Raw genomic sequence first — 20,732 nt, forward strand, 5'->3', positions numbered from 1 at the left:
AGTTCTTGTGTTGCTTTACGAACCCATAAGGCACATCATTAATCCAAAGATTTATTTAATCACACTATTTAGAACAAGCATTTACATGAAAACAGATGATCATTTTCACAACTCTATATAAAAGCTATTGCATTGAAAAATATTCATTTTTTATGCAACCCAAACAGCTGAGAGAAAAAGCAGGTTTTAACAGGAATAGTGATGAATGCTTTGGTTGTACATTCATATAATATTGACCCCTCAAAAGGCATCCCTGTTTATGACTACTGCCAAAACAAATATTTCAGTATTAGCATTAGGAGAATATACATATCAGCATGTTTATTGCGGATTAATCAAATGTTAAACGAAAGGTTTTCTCCTGCTCCTTGCGCTGGTTGTCACACAGTTTGGACACTTCCTCCACTCGTCTTTGCAGAAGAACTGAATTCTGATCAACCCACTGAAGTGAATCCATGTGGGCGTTAAGAATTTTGCAGATCTGCTGAAGCTAAAGAAGAGAGAGAAGAAACACAGATGTTAGTTTAAATGGTGACAATAAATGTCAAAGCACTAAACTTTGTCAAGGCAGGTTTAACTGATATTTTGTCTCGTCTTACTGGGTCACTGGTGTCTGCGGGGCCACTGGATGTGTTCAGGTGCTCGATGATCTCCTTCAGGTCCTGTGACATCCTCTTAAGCTGAGCATCCACGTTCTCAGCGAGCTTGTACGTTCTCTCACGTTCCTCATCGGCGTTCTGCATGTAGATGGTTCCACTCTGCTCCTTAACAGACTCCTCAAGCGGGCAGAGCAAGTCCTCCAGCTCCTTCTGTTGGGACAGGATGAAATCCAGCTCCTGGTTTAGCCTCCTCTGGTCCAGCTTCACCTTCTCCATCTCTTTATGCAGCGCTGTGATCTTCTCGCCATTCTCCACCAGCATGCGGTCCCAGGCGTTCACCTGAGTCGCCTGCTGTAGGAAATGTCTCTCTTGATCCTCAAGCTCAAGACTCCACTTGTTTATGAGACCTTCTAGCTGGGCGTAGGTCATTACTGGAGGAGCAGCGGTTGTAGTGATTGCGGAGGCTGTAGAGAGTGTCGTGGCACTTGTGCCGGATGCAGGTTTGAGCCCCAGTGAAAAGCTGGTAGCAGCGCCTGTTGTGGCAGCTGCAGTTGAGGCTGGAACAGAGGTGGAGATAGTGGTGGCTGCCCCCAGAGGTTTGAGCATAAAAGACAGGCCACTGGCTGCTGTGCCTGTTGCAGCAGCGGGGGTTGCTGTTGAAGTTGGAGCAACACCCAATGTAAACCCTGTGGCTGATGCTGGGGCAGCAGCAATAGGAGCAGCAGCAGCAGCAGCAGGTGCTGTAGAGACAGGAGCAGAGAAGAGTGAGGGGCCTGAAGGTGGGGCTGCCTGGGTTGATGCTGGAGGAGCTGGGGTTGATGAGGGCTTAATCCCAAAGGTAAATCCTCCACCCTGTCCTGTTGTGGCTGCGGCGGTGGAGGCTGGCTGGGGCTGGGGCTGGGGCTGGGCCTGGGCCTGAGGCTGAGGCTGGATACCCAGGGTGAGGTTGGAGGGAGCGCTGCTGCCAAAGGAGAAGCCTCCCCCTGTGGGAGCAGCAGTGGCTGCAGCTGTTGTCGTCTGGACTTTGGTAGCCCCAAAGCTGAACCCTCCAAATGAGAGGCCACCTGATGTGGTCGCTGCTGCTGCTGCTGCTGCTGTTGTTGCTGCTGCTGCTGCTGCTGCCGCCGCCGCCGCTGCCGCTGGTTGTGGTGCTGGTTGGGTCTGAGCTGGAGCGGCAGCGCCAAAGCTGAAGCCCCCTCCTGCAGGAGCGGCCGCAGTGGGTTGCGCAGACAAACCCTGGCCCAGGGTGAACCCTGACCCCGCCACTGGCGCTGTTGCGGAGCCTAACGTCAGCCCTGCTGCTGCTGTGGTGGTTTGAGGAGCTGCACCCAGCCCAAATGTGGTGGCGGGGGTCCCAAAGGAGAGACCTCCAGCGGCTGTAGTGCTCTTGGCAGGGGTACCAAAGCTAAACCCGCCGGTAGGGTTGGTATTGGCCGCGATAGGAGTCCCGAAGGTGAAGCCCCCTCCGGAGGGTGCAGGTGTGGAGCCTGTCATACCAAAGCCGGTGCCCGTAGCTGCGGCGGCGGTCTTTTGAGCTCCGAAAGTGAAGCCCGTGGGGGCCTGCCCAAAGTTGAATCCGCCACTCATCCTCGTTTCCCAGATTGAGCTGTTAACGTTACCGACTAACAGCTAACCTACAAAATGGTCACTTCCTACGCTGTAGCTTTTGGCGGGTCACAAATACGAGCTGGTTCAACGGAAGTTACTGGAGGAAACTTAAGTCCAACGATGACGCTCGACACGTTAACGGGTGATAAAGTCTGCCACAGGTTTAGTTAACGTTACCTTGAACGTGACGGCGACCAAAAACTAACAACACATCCCTCACGGAAACGTGGTTCAGAGCCTCGACGTTTCTTTAATCAGGCGTCTCTGTAGCTGACTAAAGGAAATGACGGCATTGAGGACCAACTGTTTTTGGTGTTCTGTGCCCTGAGTTTTGCCTGTCAGCCGCATTTGCACACAAGTCCCGCCTCTCTTAGTATGATTGACAGGTCCAACCACCAACCACGTGACCTGTGTAGACCCAAGCTTAAATTTCATTGGTACAGCTCGTTACCTGAGAAACACGCATCAGGGAAAGATGACGAAAAATCTTTCAAAGAGTACCTAGTTTACGAAGAGAAATCAAATCAACGACTGTTAAGCGTAAAAAGAAATGAATAAATGACGGTCTATTTGATGTTAAACAGTGTTAATATTGTTTGGTACTGATTTCAATATCGAATATAAACAGTTTTAAACGGCCTATAACCGGTGTAAGCTAAAGAAAGAAAGCTAACACTAAAACAAATGAGCACAATCGTAGAATATACTAATAAAGGAAAATTGTAATAGTTCCTACATGTAGATTTTTATTCACAAATGTCATTCGCCTTACAGTTTTTCTTAAAGACTGTGAAATTTAAATACACAATTTACCGACAGTTGCCTTTATAAACGTTTGAAATGCCATCATGTTTTTCTCTCTTTTTTTCTCGACTGTACTTGTTTTGTGTCATATAGCCGTCAAATTTCACAGTTTAACACTGTAGTTATAGCGAATATAAAAAGGAAACATTTGTCAATAAAGTTTTCAAATAAAGTATTTAAACAAAGTGGAAGGCTACTATCTTGACGGCGCCGTGACTCTTTGGGCGGACTAGCTGCCTGTCCGGACAGCCTTCTCGACATGTTGACATTTCTGCCTGTAAGGGTTGAGCAATTGAGATAAGGGACCATTTAACAGACATATTTTTGCTGTAGCGATGCCCATGGATGACCACATTTCTTCAAACCGCTTGATACCAGGATGTTAATCCCAGCAGTGTCTCTGCGAGCTGCTGAAGTTAGCATTAGAGCTAATGTCAACACAGATTAAGGAGCTGTAATCACATTTAATAATTACAGTCAGCGGAGGACCGGCGGCCACAATGAGGATTTTAAGATTTTTGCGGAGCAGCGTGTCCATTGGAAAGGACATAGACTATTATTCTAAATTTTCGCCATCCCCTCTTTCAATGAAGCAATTTCTGGATTTCGGTAAGAGGTGACACAACACACACACACACACGCACACACACACGCACACACACACATGAGCTCATAGTCACTTTTAGGGACATTACTTAGACTTACATTAATGTCCCGGAGACTTACCTCAACCATAACCACTACTTTCCTAACCACTGACCCAAAAATCAGCTTTTTCCCAATTGGGAACTCGGCTTTTGTCCCCAGTTGGATGAGCTGTCTGTCCTCAAGTAACTGGTCCTAAGTTTGAAATTTGTCTCCAAAAAGGGACAGACCACACTTCTTCAGATCATAAAAATCCAATATTGCAGTGAAGCACACAATGGCCATAATTGTATGATGATAAAATGTTGGCAGGCATTTTTTTTGTTGAAAGGTTTACTTTCAACTAAACTCACTCATCTGACAGTGAAGACAGACTGCTCACCTGGACTTTTATTTTACTTTATTACATTGTCCATAACATCTGTTGTATTTCAGATTCATATTTTGGGTATATGCTGCTGCTGTTATCATATGCATTGCGTAGATTATTCAGGTATCAATATTTAGTCACTCAAGTCTTACATCAAGAGACAATTCTGCACCTTATTACCATAGCGATATCCACCTAACCATGCTATCCTTTCTGTTCTATTAAGTTTTTATATACGAGTTAGTTTATGTAGTTATATATAATTCAGCCTTTAATTGCATTGTTTTCTTTTACCTTTCTTACCTCATTGTTTGTTTGTTTTTACCTCATTGTTGGCTGCTGAAACATTTTAATTTCTCTTTGGGGTTAATAAAGTATCTATATATCTATCTATACTGATCTTTTGAAATAATAATATCACAGATTTCTCATTATTTCCCTCCAGGTTCAGAAAATGCATGTGAGAAAACATCATTCGCCTTCCTCAGACAGGAGTTACCTGTGCGGTTGGCAAACATCATGAAAGAGATCAATTTGTTGCCGGACAACCTGCTCAGGACTCCGTCAGTCCGGCTGGTCCAGAGCTGGTATGCAGGTTTTCGTTCTCTTCTTTTTCCCTCCATCATCTCTCAGATCCGCCTGCATATAAAATAGACAGTAATGTGTTTTCTTCATATGCAGGTATATGCAAAGTCTTCAGGAGATTCTTGAGTTCAGAGACAAAAATGCAGATGATGAGAAAGTCACATATGAGTAAGTTAAATGAAACACACACATTATTGTTTTATTTCTTCTATTCAACTCTAAAGCTTGTCTGACCCTTACGAAACGTCTTTATTATAGTTTCACAGACGCGGTGATAAAAATCCGAAATCGACACAATGATGTCATTCCGACCATGGCTCAGGGAGTTGTGGAGTACAAGGAGGCTTACGGCACCGACCCGGTCGTCAGCCAAAACCTTCAGTATTTTCTGGATCGTTTCTACATGAGCAGGATATCCATCAGGATGCTGCTCAACCAGCACAGTGAGTAGATTAACTTCCACGTAATGAAATATGATCTCTTTCTTTTATCAGTCGTAGATTTTATAATGTTTTATCAATGAGGTAAAGTCGTTTCCTGCCACAGCATGCCAGCAGCAAACAAACCACCAGACCTGAAGTCATTTTCTGGCGTTGCCACGTTTGTTTTTGAAATGACTTGCACGTTATCCACACCCACAGTATGACTGAACGAGTTGCTAATTCATGCGTAAAGGATAAGTCAACCTGCTTAGATTTACACTGTGAAAGATAATACCACAAATATTCTTTTGCTCATGAAAAATATGTCTCTGCATTACTTTTACAGTCTATCTTTTGGATTCACTTCATTCAGTGGATCAGTTTACTTCTGGCAGAAAAACAGCAGAATCATGTTAAAAAAAAAAAAAACACGCTGTCAGCCAACTCGGATATAAAGAAAGCTTTTTCAGCAGGTTTCCGGCTCTCCCAGACAGTGAGCACAAAGAATCAATAAAATTATAATAATAATATAATACTGATGACAACAAAAACACACCAAACAGTAAGAAATAATAGATTGAATAGAAAAAATGGGATAATAGGTCTAAGTAACAAGCAGATTAAAAAAGTTAATAAAAATAACAAGTGGTTAACTGCATTTAAAAAGTTTTTTTTTTTTTAAATCTAGTCTATTTCAGGTGTATTTTACTTTTTATAATAATAATCACTTCATACTGCAGTGCATAGTCACATCCCTGTGTGTTTTATTCAAGCTCTCCTCTTCGGTGGGAAGGTGAAGGTGAATCCAGCACATCCCAAACAGATCGGCAGTATTGATCCGAACTGTCGCGTCAGTGATGTGATCAGAGGTGAGGAACACAGTTTTATTAGGAACCTGCTGTGACTCGGTGATCAAATATGCTGTTGTTCAAGTTTTCATGTGATCTTTCCTGTAAACAAACCCTCTTCCCTGTAGATGCCTACGAAAATGCAAGAAACCTCTGTGACAGGTATTACATGAACTCTCCTGATCTCATACTGGATGAATTCAACGGTAATTTGTTTGGATATTAGTCAGGAAAAAATATGTAGTGACATAAATATTCTTTAATTAATACAGATCGGTTGTTTGATTCAAACATATCAGTCTAATCTTTAATTATCTGTTTGTCCTGACAGTCAAAGAGGTAGAAAAGCCCATCACGATGGTCTACGTTCCATCTCATTTGTATCACATGGTGTTTGAACTTTTTAAGGTAGGATTTGCTTTTCAATCTTTTCCCCTTAAACATGCTGTGAGGTTGTTTGGGTTCGGACGGCTGCTACACAACATTTTTAATCTTGCACGTGACGTCTTTCTCTTGTGTTAAACATCTGGAGAAACTCTTGTGTGCTTTATCTTTTGTGTAGAACGCCATGCGAGCCACCATGGAGTTATATGGCGACTCCATGGAGTATCCTTCTATCCACGCACAGGTCGCTCTAGGAACTGAAGATCTCACCGTCAAGGTGAAGTTGTGCTGCTACAGCTCCGTCTGATCTGCTGAATTTATGACTAATTTATTCTTTTTTTTTTGTTTTTACTGCTGTCCAGTTGTAAAGTGAAGCCTAGAAATGTTAAAGCGACATATTTTTTTGTGATTTGTATGTATCGCTCTCGGCAATCAGCTGGATTCTTGAAGATGAAGTTGCTGGATAAGGACAGTGTTGATACAATAAACTCTTTTGCAGGTGAGTGATCGTGGAGGAGGCGTGCCGCTGCGTAAGATCGACAGGCTGTTTACCTACACGTACTCCACTGCTCCTCGGCCGAGCATCGACGGGTCACGTGCCGCTCCTCTGGTTAGTAATCCTGATATCAAGTTAACAGTGTTTGAACGACTGTGGGTGGATGTGAGCCCACAGTGAGCCCACTTTTCACACTTTGCTCTTGACTATCAGATGTGAACTTTGCACCATCAAGGTCTTGAAATGCTACAGAAGCACAGACTATAATCTTATACTTTTTAAAATCGCTTTATGCAGTAAACACTCACTACTTCAGACATTCGTATCTTGGCCTCAAACATATCAGACTGTTAAGATTGTATTGATCTATTAATCAGTAGTCAGTGTTGTAAAGTCCCTCGTTAACCAGGATACAGGATCTTTGTTCCGGAGAATTCTGTCATTCGTGTGCTTGTTTTGCTTATTTTATGTCATTAGCCGACTCGTAAACTCAACGGCGGTGAATTAAGACAAATTGATGTTCTGGGCTGTTGAACTGGTCAGTCACTTCTGTTTTCTAAAGCTGATGAAACTTTAAGATTTGGACACAAGTCAGAAACGACGTGTGTATTTATATTATATTACTGAGCAATTCAGTATTATTGACTTTTGTTGGAAACAAATCATTATGATCACATTGTTTTATCATTTTACAAAATGTCCAAATTGATTCCAACCGAATTGTGATTTAAAAAGTAACAAAATAAATGAATCTTTTTTTTGTTTTGTTTTTTACATGAGAGCATTTGTAGAGTTTGTAGAGAATCTGAACTTGTGATGCAGGAAATCAAACTTCCTGAATAACTGAATCAATATGAAGCAATTTAATTGAAAATGGTTCACTGTTTCGAAGCATTTGATAGTCAAACTAGCGACATCTGCTGGGCAACTCATGACATAGCATTTATATGGACAGATAAAGAGACCGTGATGAAACAGTTAGTCAGAATGTAAATGGTCTCACTGTTTTTTGTTATTGTTAATTTGTTCAATAACGTCTATACTATTAAATCTGATCACTGTTGTACATGTCGTGGCAGATTGTTGCCATGGTATCAAAACATCCTGCTGTGACACTGTAGAATAATCTGTTGAGAGCGAAACATCACTAGTCTGAACATAAATTTGATTATTTTCAATGTGATTCTGTAAAGATCTGCTAAATATATGTCAAAATCTGATCAATATTCTTCTTATTGTCGTATTGATTTCAATCACACCACAAGCTGTAAGAACAAAGGCTGTCATCAAAATCTTGTTGTTTTTTTTTTTCCCAAATCTTAATCTGTCCTCTTACTGAAATCATTGTACAATTTGGTCACAAAACAGACTCAACTCAAGGTCCTCTCACTAGCTTTTGCCAGAGCTTTCAACCGTGTCACACAGTCTTCACAACGAATGTTTCTTCTCGAGCTACAAGGGTTAGTTAACAAAAAATTAATCAGCAACTTTTTTGATAATCAAATAATCATTTTAGTAATTTTTTATGAAAAAAATCCAAAAATTAGCTGGTTTCAGCTTCTCATAAATGATTCTTTGATGCTTTTCTTTCTCTAAAATGATATTAAACTGAATATCTTCAGTTTTGGACACATATGAAGATGTCACCGTGGACTCTGGGAAATTATCACGGGCATTTTTAACAATTTTCTGACATTTTAAAGACAAAATGACTAATTGATTAGTTGAGAAAATAATTGCCAGATTAATTGATAATGAAAATAATCATTGGTCGCAGCCCTAGTTTGTTCAGTTGTCATGGAGATGGATCTGTTGACACTAGTTCATCATTCATAGCACTTTTAGGACTTCTTCGTCCAAGTTGGCTTAAAAGTTGATTCTTCACTTTGAAACAGACTAATAAATCCCACTCAAGGTCCACTTACTAGCTTTTTTTCTGAGCTTTTAACATGATTGTTACATTTCTTCACCGTCTTTACTCCAACACATTTGATTGTAGAAGTTTTGCTTTATACCAAAACACTGCTCAGTTATTTATTATTTATATATTTATTGTTAATTATTTTTTTCCCAGGCTGGTTACGGGTACGGTCTACCCATCTCACGCCTTTATGCCCGGTACTTTCAAGGGGACCTGAAGCTGTACTCTCTGGAGGGTTATGGAACCGATGCAGTGATCTACATTCGGGTAAATGAGTTGTGTGTGTGTGTGTGTGTATGTGTGTCTTTTTATACAAGCTAAGGAGCATTGATGCATAATGACTGGTCTTCTCTCAATCACCTGTTAGGCACTTTCAACAGAGTCCATCGAGAGGCTCCCGGTGTACAACAAGTCAGCCTGGAAACACTACAAGACGATCCACGAGGCCGATGACTGGTGCGTCCCGAGCAAAGAGCCCAAGGATATGACTACATTTCGTAGTTTCTAGAGTCAAATGGCTGCGATCCCGTAGCAAAGCAAGCAAGATTGTTCTCACAACATGGTCGGTGGACTGGTGTAAATGAATGGTGTGTGTGTGTGAGTGAGTGTGTGTGACGGTAACGAATCAGTTCAAATTTGTTTGTATGAACAAAGACAGAACAAAATTTTAGTGCCATATATTTCATACAGAACAATAATGTTGTTACCATGAACACTTTAGAGTGCAGCCGCCCCCACAGACCTAATGGTACTTACACCAATGGTAGTAACATTTCCTAACCAATGCTGGATTTTTTTAGACGTTTGAGTTTAAAATAATCCCGATATTGATAAACTGGCCAATATTTGTTCAGGATATCTTGAAAAGTCTTAAAAAGCATCAAGTTCAGTTCTCTCATAAAAGGCCTCAGAAGGTATTAAAAACTCTGAATTGAACTCTGAAAAAACTGAATTTCATTGACAAAAAGTCTTGAATATTTTACTACAAGTGAGGCTGGTGTGACGGTGGATTGTGCTGCAGGAAGCTGTTAAATCTTTTTTAGTGGAGATTCAGTCGGCACCATCACAGCTGTAAACACCGTCACTACTGTAGGAAGCTCATTAACTCAGTTTGAAGTACAAAATCTTTGTATTATTTTGTAATTGATTAATCCATCCATCGATTTTCTTTTATTTGAGCCCAGGTGACATTAATTGATCAATTATAATTTTATTGCCAAGAAGTACAGACAAAAATGTCAATAGATGATTGTACTTCATAAATAATTGGTAAATGCTAAAGTGGACTGTATTTATAGAGCGTAGTGTAGTCCTCTGACCACTTTACACTACATGCAAACATTCACACACTGATGGCTGAGGCTGCCATGTAAGGTGCCAACCTGCTTATCAGGAGGATTTTCTAATCACTCACACACATACACTCACACTCTTGGTACAGCCTTCAGGAGCAACTTTGGGTTCAGTATCTTGCCCAAGAACACTTTGACATGTGGACTGGAGGAGCCGGGGATCGAACCACTGGACCACCCGCTCTTCCTCCAGAGCCACAGCAGCCCCTAATTGTAGGCCTCATTGTCCGTCATTCTGTTATTCCGATATGACCATAAAACAGGTTTTAAATTGTGTTCAAGGTGGTATTAAAAAGGCCATAAAAAGTCTTAAATTTAATTTGGTGAAAACTGCAGGAACCCTGTTGTTGTTTTTATCATAATCACAAAACCATGAGGTTTGTGAATAAGATGTGTACTGAGCAGACACATCTGTCAGTACTCCCTGTAATGGCAACTCTGTTTTTAAATGACCTCAAACATTTCTGAACCCCTGATTTCTTGTTACAACATATAAAACATATATCAGCAATAAGCTAACATCAGCTGACAGGTAAAATGTCCTTTTTTTGATGCTTGGAGCTCCACAAACAGAATTCAATTAATCGTCCGTGTATTGAGGTGGTGGCCGAAGTTTTAACAGAGATCTCAAAACCTTTCAAAATCAAATTGGAGCAATCTGCATGGCGTGTTACAGTAGGTCATTTGGGTGACCTTTAACCTTTTGAGCTGATGTGTATAGTGACACATTGTCTTTACAATAAGTTTTCAGTTTGCTGCTTTTGGCTGATTGCTTCACTGCTTATATTTTGATGAAAGTAGAACAGTAAGCGCTACAGTTTGTTCAGCTCTGTCCATCCCCTCGACTTTGTGTGATGCTCTGAGAAACACGTTACAGAAGTAGTTGCTGCTTGTTTCTTGGTCATTTTGGTTTTCCTGCTTCCATAAAGGGCATTTCTATTTAAGCTGTATGGTAACTACAAGCAACATGTGATAGAAGTATTTATTTCACCATCTGTAAAGGTAAAGTGTGCACACACTTTTACTGTATGTAACATAGCTGAAGTCTAATAAATATCTAGGCTGATATGAAGATGCAGTCTTGAAACAAGCTGTTTTCTCATTAAATTGTGTCACCTATAAGAGCATAATGCAGTTTGGGTTATATTATTAGGACTCATGTTAAATAAGCTATGATTCATATTGTTCATATTAAACTACAGTCATAGTTAGCATGACAAAAGCATATTATGCTGATTGGATCATGTTCCGTTAAAAAATGACTATTTGAAGCAGACAGACTCTTGTTTTTGTCAAAAAGCTTGAAGCAGTTGGAGTAAAAGTGATGGAAGTCAACTTGAAATGGTAGATTTTTTTGATTTTGTCTAAAGGGACACTCCTTGAATGTGCAATGTAAATTTAAAATAGAGTGACAGTGATGTTCTAGTTGAATCCTGGCACAGTTCACCTGAGGACATTAAAATAAAAATCATTGTTAATATGGAAATGTTTGATTTCCAGGCTGGTACATCATTGGATGAAATGAGTTTGCAACAACCAGTGTCAAACGTCAACATCTGTATTTCCCCTCCAAAAACAGGCAACATTCCAGAGGAAAAAACTGGCATTAGAATCACTTCCTGTTGATCTTTTGGGTAAATTGATTTACATTCAACAGGTTGACAAATATGCTGACATGTTTTGGCATGAAGCCCTCATCAGATGCAGATTTGTCAGCCTACTGATTGTAAATAGATCAACACGGGGTGATAATTTTGCTATTTTTATCCTCTGAAGTGCCACATTTTTCTCTAACTTTGCTTTTGGTAAATACAGTCATTGGAGGAAATGTTCTCAGACCACCTGCCTACTGATTTGAGACTAAACAGTACAAAGTTTAGAGTTCACACCAGGCCACCGATTCTGAAAGTGTTTGTGGCATTTTGTTGGGAGGAATGCATCTGAAGAAATGTTATTTCTGATGATTTAACACTGTAAATGTCTAGAGGCAGAAAATATATTTTAAGAGTGAATATTCTGTATAATCTCAGGAGTCCACTGTGTATAAAAGTTACAAAAAAAATGTTTGTGCTTACATCTTCCGGCATATTAAATTATTGCATATAGAAAATCCTACCTGACAGAAAATTGTGACCAGAAAATCAACACCTGTACCCTATTACAAATGCAATAAATACAAAGACTTCAATTAAAATGCTCAATTTCTGTTTAGGTCTATGCTACGTATTGAAGCTGTAATTACTGTTTGGTGTATTTACACACACAATATATGACGGAGCAAAGATATGATGGTATAAGGCAGTCTAAAATATCAAAACTAGTCTCAAACATTACCATACAGGTAAGTTTGTATTTATTACAGGAGTTCTGTGTCTGATTGTATAATTTCTCTGGTGTTGATTTCTCATGTATTAAATGTATAAAAACACGTCAGTTTATTCTTAATGCAAATCAGGAAACCACATACAGTTAAAATCAGTTTATCGACGCTGCATGTACCAAGAAAAGTTTCTCTGATTCAGAAGATGTGAAAACAAATTTCTTGCAGTCCAACATGTCGTTTTCTGTACAGAACATGGAGTCACGCTTGAGAGGAAGCAAGAAAGGAAGCACTTGGGGGTTTGGCTGTGAACGCTCATCGTTCAGCCGCACATTCATACACGACACTGTGCTCCTGACTAACAAGTCCTTGTCGTAGGCACATCTTACCGTCTAACGGACCGGTGAAGCATACATGTAGCAGACCTGCGTGTTGTGTGTATTTACATGGAGCATCATGGTACCATCCCGGCGACATACAGCCAGAATCAGCAGAAGCAGCATTCATCTGGTCCCTACTTGATTTGTTTGTTGCTTTTCATTCAGCAAAAATCACGGCCTTGCTATTCTACTCAGTAGAAAAATGTAGATAGTATAAAATGAACAATGGTTTTTGAGTAAAAAAAAAAAGAAAAAAAAAAAGTTATGCAGTTAATATGCACATGTATAAAACTTATTTATACATTTAAAACCTTGTCGCCCATTGAAGCTTAAAAGACAAATATAGTGCTTTTATCTTAACTGTACAATAACCGTTACTGCATAACAGTTGTACGTGGAAACAGGCAAGTTATACTAGCAAAAATATAAAATGCTGACAAAACAGGATACATTTGACTTCCACAGGTACGTGTGTGCATGATCTGCGACAACTACTTTATAATTGACTTTTATAATTATAAGTTTCAAGCTTTATAGTGGTAAAAAAAATGTTAGGATACCTTTTTGGTCTCATATCCACCTTTTTTGATGTTCCCCATCTTGTAGTTAAAATATTTAGAGCATTTGTTAAAAATGTGGCAGAAACAGGAGCTAGAGTATGAACATTAATCACACCTCAGTTAGCACAGGTGCAACTGCTGGCACAGTCACGTCCTGTGGCTGTTGGCATTAACACCATTTGACAAGAACAGCATGGCACTGGTTTGAGAAAAAGGTTTTCTCGGGGTTCTGCATGGTGATGAACTTTATGAGCTGCATGAATTTAGACCACAGAGCTGCTGCCTCAGCAGACAGAGTCAGTACTGGCTGGAAGTCTCCCACTGCGTCGAACCTCCTTCTCTCTTTTCTCTCTCTGTTTCTCCAGCTTCTCCTGGGTCTTCCGCATGTCCTTCAGCTTTTTCTTGATGGTTGATCGGTCACTCTGACTTGACACACCAAGCATCTGAAGGGAAAAGTGCAGGTTTAGGGCAGAATGGTGTTACTGTATTTCTCTAACATGTCACAAACTAAGGACCAAAGTAGAGCTGCGACAAATTTTTTTCACTCATCAATTAATCTGCTGAGTGTTTTTAATCACCATCATTTATTAGTTTGGTCTAATTTGGTCAGAAAATACTAAAAATAACAAATCACAGGCTCCCAGAGCTTGTCTTTAGATTGATTTGTCCAAACAATAGTGCAGAACTATAATATTAAATTTTCTTTCAGGTACAACAAACTAAAGTGGGACATATTCACATTTGACAGGCTAGAGCCAGAACATCATTTTTACTTGAAAAATAAGTGTTACACATGATTCAATAATTATAATCTTTCCAATTAATTTTCTGCCAATTAAAGTTGGTGTAAAGGAAAATCAGAGATTTCTTTATAAACACATCACACATGTTAGAAAATAATTGCTGAAAACATGAAGAGACTGAACTATGCAGTATTGAATTGTAAAGTAAGAGCTTTAAACAGGATTTTTTGGACGGGCCTGAGATGGTGGATCCATGACGTAGAGGGGTTACTAGCATGACCCCCACCCACCACTACTATATAAACGCACGTACTCATAGTTACTATTTTTACACCAGGTAGTTTAACAAACTTTCATCAGAGACAACTGGGATTGATTTCGGTTAATCCGCTGTTACTGATGAATGAGGCCATTTTTGGTCAAGGAGTTATTTTAAATCCAACTGAAGTGTCTATTGACAGGTGGAGCCGCCTGCTGCCTCTTTGGCTTCAGCACCGGCTGTGCGGCTGGGAGGTCCCCGGCCAGAGGGAGAGCATTTGCCGGGCAACACTTCACCAAAAAGCACAGCGTGAGAGGCTTTTGCTCCAAGGGTGACGGCCACAATGAAGCTGCCAAGGACTTTCCAGCAGAAAAGTGAGTAAGTTTAAGTACATCGAAATCCATTGAAAAAAACTTCAATTTAACATAACGATGATTTGTGATGGTTTGCTTGTTAACTAGTCATTTAAGTTACATTTTTACATTTACCACAAAATATGCACAGAATTAAATGGTGGCTCCTAACCTTTATTTTTAGAATATCATCCATGTTACTTGCCTTACACCTACAAACAAGGTCTATTTTAATTTGTGTAGTTTTATACGGGAGTTTGGTATGAGCATTAACTCAGAGGCTGTTCAGTTGGACCGTGCTTTCAGCGCCTTCACGCCTCCAGTGTTTCTGAGCAGAGAATACTGCTCATTTTTCCACGATTTTGAAACCTAATTTTATATACTTGGCTGGCTATAATTTGGCTGGGTGGTTAGTTACACATTTTTCTGTAGAGTGACAAACTCAGAACACATATTTATTATTTACACAGACTTTAACAAATAGATTAAATGACTGTTTCATTATGATTTCACAGATAACCAAAACATGTTTACTCTTATCTTCCCACTTCAATATTCTTGCCATCATTTTTCTCATTAATATAACAAACTTTTCCTAAGAAATTCACCACAAATGTAAAATATAAATAGTGAGTCAGAAAAAACACTGGCCACAGGGTGGCAGTCACAGGCTGGCAAGGTCTGACTAATAATGATTCTGCATTGAAAGGCTTCTTTGTATGATAAAAATAAAAATAAAAACTTCATTACAGCCTCTGATACATCATACATTACATCATTATGCACATCATCAAAACTAAATTGCTCTTCAAAATGCTGTTTTTTACCTTCAACTTGTCACTGTCCAAGTGTAAGAGCTGCTGTCCGTCCACTCCCTTAGCTGTGAATTCAGCTGTGTATTGGTCCAGATTCATGCCCATCAACCAGTGACAGACCTGCTGATTGGTCCATTCAGAGACAGGCCGGTTCTGCCACTGATACTCTTTTCCTGTAGCTACTGGCTCATCATCCAAAGTCTACAGGGGACACAGATAATACAATCACATAGAAAAATAGATATACTCTTGCTCTGGTAAGAGCACTCACTCTCCTCTACTTTAAGTATCTCAAAGTGTGTTTATCTGAACATTTCTGTGCAGGATTTCTGAAAGTCTGAGTGGATTCAATCTTTTGTTTAACAGATGTGAAAAAATTTAAAAAGAAGTCCATAAAAATATATTGTTGATGTCTGTCACTGTGTATCAGTTATATGATGCCATGTCATGTATGTATTAGGTTTGGATGAGCGGTCCTAATGCTAACAGTCAGGTGACAAGTCATGTGATCCACTTCATTAACAAAATCACCTAAAATAAATACCATTTGAATGATTTCATATGAGTAAATGAATTCTTAGTATTGTGCTGAAAAGCAGTTCAAGTTGGGGGTCACCTACACCAACTACAGTGTGTATACAACAAACAAAAAGAACATATAGTGCGACTTCTGTTGATGAGTGTGCAGTGAACAAATCCCCATGCTAGCACTGAGAAAACAAGCGTGCATAGGGAGCAAGTTAATGAAAGCAAAACACCAATGACATTCTCAGATGCATGTCAGTGTCTTCACGTATTTTACTGAGATGGACGGAGACACTTGTAAAGAATTGACTAACATCAGAACAAACAGATGCTGAAACACCACTGAGCAGGCAGCAGAGCAGTCTAATTGTTCTGTGGTCTGCCAAAGCTTGTAAAGAACATGAAGCACTGGTTGATGGTTCTATCAGAGGCAAACGTACAAACTACTAACATCACAGCTGCCTTTAGAAAAGCTGGGCCGCAAGACTTGCTTTAACACAAAACAAAACAGCTTTAATACACACATGCAGCTCTCTTCTATTCTCTCTCCATTCGTGATTTAATCTCAGCTGTGAAAGGGGAGGCTCAAAGAGCATGCTTGAGAAAATGTCCCCTTTCAGCTTCATCAAGGCGTCACACACAGCTTTTGTGACTGCGCAACAAGGAGAGCACTCACCTCGCTGGAAGAGAAGATTAAAGTGTGTGAGCGCCCAGACAGACTGGGTTCAGCGACTAACCCAGAGATGTCTGAACTGGGACTGGCAGGGTTAGAATCATCTATGACTGAAAAACTCTGGAACAAGTGGAAACAAGGAACGCATTTACTAAAGTAACACATCACCAAACAACAGTTCTGCACTAGGAAAGGAACAAATACAACACGACAGGGGTGAGAGAAGGGCTGTTTCAAAAAGGACTGACATTAATATGATAAATGATTAAAACTGTGATCAGTGTTAGCAATCCAGGTCATTGATTTTGAGTCACTGTGATGTTCAACATGTGAAAGGAAAGAGAGAAGATCAAGTGTCTACTATGAAGCACAATGACACCCATTCACCACCAAAAACAATATAACAACTTCTAAACTACAACAACTAACACGACTACTGACAAAACACAAATATATTCAGGTATGGGGTAATGTTTTCAGTTTAGTCCGGCAGATGCTATTAGAGTAACTATTTGGTTAAAAGTTATTATATTTACATGTAATGCAGGCTAGAGTTGTAAACAATTAGTCAATTAATTCATTAGTTGATCGACAGAAAATTAATTGAAAATCCCAAATTCTCCGATGCCAGCTTCTCAAATGTGACTATTTTATAGTTTATTTAGTCTTCTGTAATTGTAAACTAAATATCTTTGGGTTGTGGACTGTTGGTCGGGACAAATCAACACATTTCAGGTTGGGCTTTGGGAACACTTTTTTCACCATTTTCTGACATTTTATAGACCAAATGACTAGTTGATTAATCGATAAAGAAGACGAGCTGTAGTTGCAGCCCCATCTCAAAGTTAAACTGTGGTTTGTTTTTCAGACTCAAATGTGCGAATATTATCCAGACCTGCAGGCTGTTGCACCAGCTAAGTACAAGCTCAAGTGCACTTTAATTTCAAAGTTGTATGTAAAACAGTTTGAACACTACAAGTTAGTTACATGTAGCAGTTAGTGTTGACTTAACACTCAAATCTCTGATCAGACTTCTTATCAGCTGGTGCAACAAACCCTAAAAACTACATTTGGCTTCATCTGTTTCCTCTAACATAAGCCACAAGGCTTTCTGAATGTAGATAAAAGAGAAATGAGTTAACATTAGTTTCCTGTAACACTACCACATACCCACTACAAAAGAAGCAGTGAATTATTCATAGGATGCGTTGAGGTGAGAAATCCCAGAGCTACATTTGTTAGTGATGCTCTACCGTGTCATCTAAAATCAAAAAGGTAAAACAAAAATGTGCATACTGTACCAAATCTAATGAGCGACTGAATAAAGAGGACCAGGAGAGATTTGTCTGTTTAAAGGAAACACGGTTCAGTGAGATGTATGTTCAGGCGGCAAAGCACTGACAAAAACTACCATAATGCACAGCGACATTCTCTTGGTAATCACTTCGTCTTGGCTCAGCCTGTGTCTTGAACTCATTAAACAGTATCATGGGAGTGCCAGCTCAACCGCAGCATGTGTGACAGTCAGCCAGGCTTTCACTGGATGCGTTTGATGTGTCACTATTTGCAAATTCATTGAAAAGCCACCAGATCCTTCCCTGCTAGCTCTCCCGATGGCCAACATATGGATTCAGTTATTGTTGCCTTTGCTTGGTGTAGCTTATTTGGAGAATTAGTCAGTGACGGCACATCTCTGGAAGCAGGAAAACAGCCTCCTATTATGTTTCTACTAGTTTTACCCTTTCAAAAGAAGACAAAAATATGTTATGATGATGGAGGACAGAGGATGACTGCCTGAAAGGGATCATGCTCTTGACCCCATTGACGTTATATCTCATTTATCTAGTGTTAAATACTATAAAACTAATATTAACTTAGTCTTGGATACAAATACTCTGTGCCTGGTATTTACTTTCACGGAAAGCGACAAGAAGCTTCGTACCTTATTCTTGCGATCCTGGCTTTGCTCACTGCTGGTCTCAGTTGCAGTGTATGGCAGGCTGCTGCTGGAGGAGGAGGGCTCCCTGTCTCTGTCCCTCTCTCTGTCTCCGAACCAGGAGAAGGGCATACAGGTAGGGATGGAAGTCATCGAGTCTGCAGGAGACAGGTTACCTCCAGACTCCTCCAGTAACTCCGCCGACCCCCTAAGCATTGGAGAAAGAGGATGTTAACAATAGTCAGGCAGCTTAACACATGATGTGTTGCATTAAAAATGAGTCATTAAGCAATAACCATAGGAGGAATAGGAGGAAACAGATAATCCATATTAAGATATGGCAACAATAAAGCAGAAAGTTAGTCCTGCTTAGCTAAGAGGGATTCCAGAAATACTGCTGTTAAAGTCTTTTACAAGCCTTCATTATCCAACAATGGAGTGACATTGTTTCCATTAATAATCCAATAATAAAAAAAAGTTTCCATCTAACTTTAAAGGCTTGTAGAGGCACTTCCAGCATTATCTCCAACAAAAGTGTTACAAAACATGGAAAGGGACCAACAAGTATATGTTGTTATTTATAATATTTAACATTAGTGAATTTGGACAGTAGTACCTGCTGTCCAAAGATGCTCTCATCGCCTCCTTGTCATGTTTTTTTCCTTTGCCACCTGACTTCCGGAGGCCCCTGTTTTGATCATTAGTAATGTTGGATTAGGAAGCACAAAATTGTGACAACTTGGAAATGAATGATAGTGATTACTGTGGAGATTTACCCAAAGTCAGGAAATCGTCTTTTAGGTTTTCCTGCTGTCACCGGCTCAATTAAGTCCTCTGGAATGAATCAAGAGTGATCAGATTCAGTAACAATGTAAGATAAAGCCTTGCTATTGCAGCCATCACATTTGGGTCTCTCATACCTTTGGACTCTTTTCCCTTGCCTTTGGACTCCCTCTTCTTCACGTTACGCATGAATCCAGGGGGGGTATGTGGTGATGAGGAGTCTTTTGGAGAGGACAAATAGGGACTTCCACTGCTCTCAATGCTGTCTGCCTGTGATGGTGACAAAGACGGGCTGCTGGAGAGCTCCGGCTTACTCCTGGATCCATCTCTCGTTTCGCTGGGATCGTCTTTCTGTCCGTTCCCTGGATAGCAGACAGGCACTTGGAGAGAAAGGCTCTCCTGGATGGATCTCCTTTGGGGAGATTCCTGCTCCTCCTGGTCGTCGTCCTCTTCAGTTTCCTGTGGGGACAGCGCTAATTATTTACAAGGACAATGCAAGGAAGCGAGGATAAAAGCTATTTATATAACAGAAAGTTCTTTTTAGTTCTGATTGGCTGAGTCATTTACAAACTCACTGTGCATGACACACCTGTGATACTTACATATCACAATTAGGCTAGGCATAATACAAGCAACGTTGTACTATTACCATGAAACACCTTTCAATTTATCAAACATTTATGCTTCATTAATGTGGTGTATTATTGTTTTGAAAAGGCAAAAAGACACCCAACACTGCTGTAAATTATAAGCTACCATCATCAGATAATATCAAACTCTGTTCACTGTGATTGGCCAAGTTAAATATTATTCATGTTAATGAATGCTCTGCTTCTTCTATACATGGAAGGCACAGGGTGCTTTTGTCACTATTAGTTTTGACTCAAGATGACTTGTTTTGGGTTTTGTGTCATAACATTACATCTAAACATTGATCAAAAATCCAATCTGGACACCTCAGTCCTCTCCAATTTTAGACCAATTTCCAAACTCCTGTTTCTTTGAAAAATTTTGGAGAAACTGGTACTTCTACATTGCAATCTCTTTTAAACATTCATGGCATTCTTGAGGTGTTCTAGTCTGGTTTTAAAGCCCTTCACAGCACTGAATCTGCACTTTTAAAAGTTTTTTTTAACAATCTTTTATTAGCTACTGACTCCAGGGATTGGGTTATATATGCTTTTATCTCATCCCAACTTAACTACTGTGATGCCCTTAATGTTGGTGTCAGACAGGCCTCCCTCTCACGCATGCAGTTGGTCCAGAATGCTGCAGCTAATCGTTTAACAAGAACACACAGCAAGAGCACATTTCCCCCCGTACTGGCCTCCCTTCACTGGCTCCCTGTACA

The 20,732-nt window shown here is 40.1% G+C and overlaps 3 protein-coding genes across 5 annotated transcripts in view; 1 reads left to right on the forward strand and 2 right to left on the reverse strand.

The window, feature by feature from the left end:
- Positions 1–37: 37 nt before the first annotated feature.
- nup62l (nucleoporin 62 like) lies at positions 38–2,524 on the reverse strand. The gene is made up of 2 exons (XM_067603563.1): positions 600–2,524; positions 38–490 (listed from the first exon to the last, which is right to left on the reverse strand). The coding sequence occupies exons 1-2, from the start codon at positions 2,184–2,186 to the stop codon at positions 332–334; spliced, it is 1,746 nt and encodes a 581-aa protein (XP_067459664.1). The 5' UTR covers positions 2,187–2,524; the 3' UTR covers positions 38–331.
- Positions 2,525–3,189: 665 nt separating this feature from the next.
- On the forward strand, positions 3,190–11,124 carry pdk1 (pyruvate dehydrogenase kinase, isozyme 1). Its single transcript, XM_067603564.1, has 11 exons — positions 3,190–3,620; positions 4,472–4,613; positions 4,708–4,779; positions 4,870–5,054; positions 5,807–5,902; positions 6,010–6,087; positions 6,213–6,289; positions 6,444–6,542; positions 6,765–6,875; positions 8,836–8,949; positions 9,050–11,124. Exons 1-11 carry the CDS (start codon positions 3,512–3,514, stop codon positions 9,188–9,190), a joined length of 1,224 nt encoding a protein of 407 aa, XP_067459665.1. The 5' UTR covers positions 3,190–3,511; the 3' UTR covers positions 9,191–11,124.
- A 1,321-nt stretch (positions 11,125–12,445) lies between these two features.
- Positions 12,446–20,732, reverse strand: part of ppp1r9ala (protein phosphatase 1 regulatory subunit 9A-like A) — a 29,047-nt gene continuing 20,760 nt past the window's right edge. Inside the window, exons 13-20 of one of the 3 annotated variants that reach the window (XM_067603558.1) lie at positions 19,519–19,840; positions 19,375–19,432; positions 19,215–19,286; positions 18,605–18,806; positions 17,964–18,008; positions 16,666–16,782; positions 15,477–15,665; positions 12,446–13,737 (exon numbers count right to left, since the gene is read on the reverse strand). In XM_067603558.1, coding sequence (XP_067459659.1) covers positions 13,579–13,737; positions 15,477–15,665; positions 16,666–16,782; positions 17,964–18,008; positions 18,605–18,806; positions 19,215–19,286; positions 19,375–19,432; positions 19,519–19,840 — 1,164 coding nt within the window. In that variant the 3' untranslated portion in view covers positions 12,446–13,578. The remainder of the gene's footprint in view (positions 13,738–15,476; positions 15,666–16,665; positions 16,783–17,963; positions 18,009–18,604; positions 18,807–19,214; positions 19,287–19,374; positions 19,433–19,518; positions 19,841–20,732) is intronic. The other 2 variants (XM_067603559.1, XM_067603560.1) reach the window with 2 other exon arrangements.

The sequence above is a fragment of the Thunnus thynnus genome, chromosome 11 (genome assembly GCF_963924715.1).
Source record: "Thunnus thynnus chromosome 11, fThuThy2.1, whole genome shotgun sequence".
Lineage (NCBI taxonomy): Eukaryota > Metazoa > Chordata > Actinopteri > Scombriformes > Scombridae > Thunnus > Thunnus thynnus.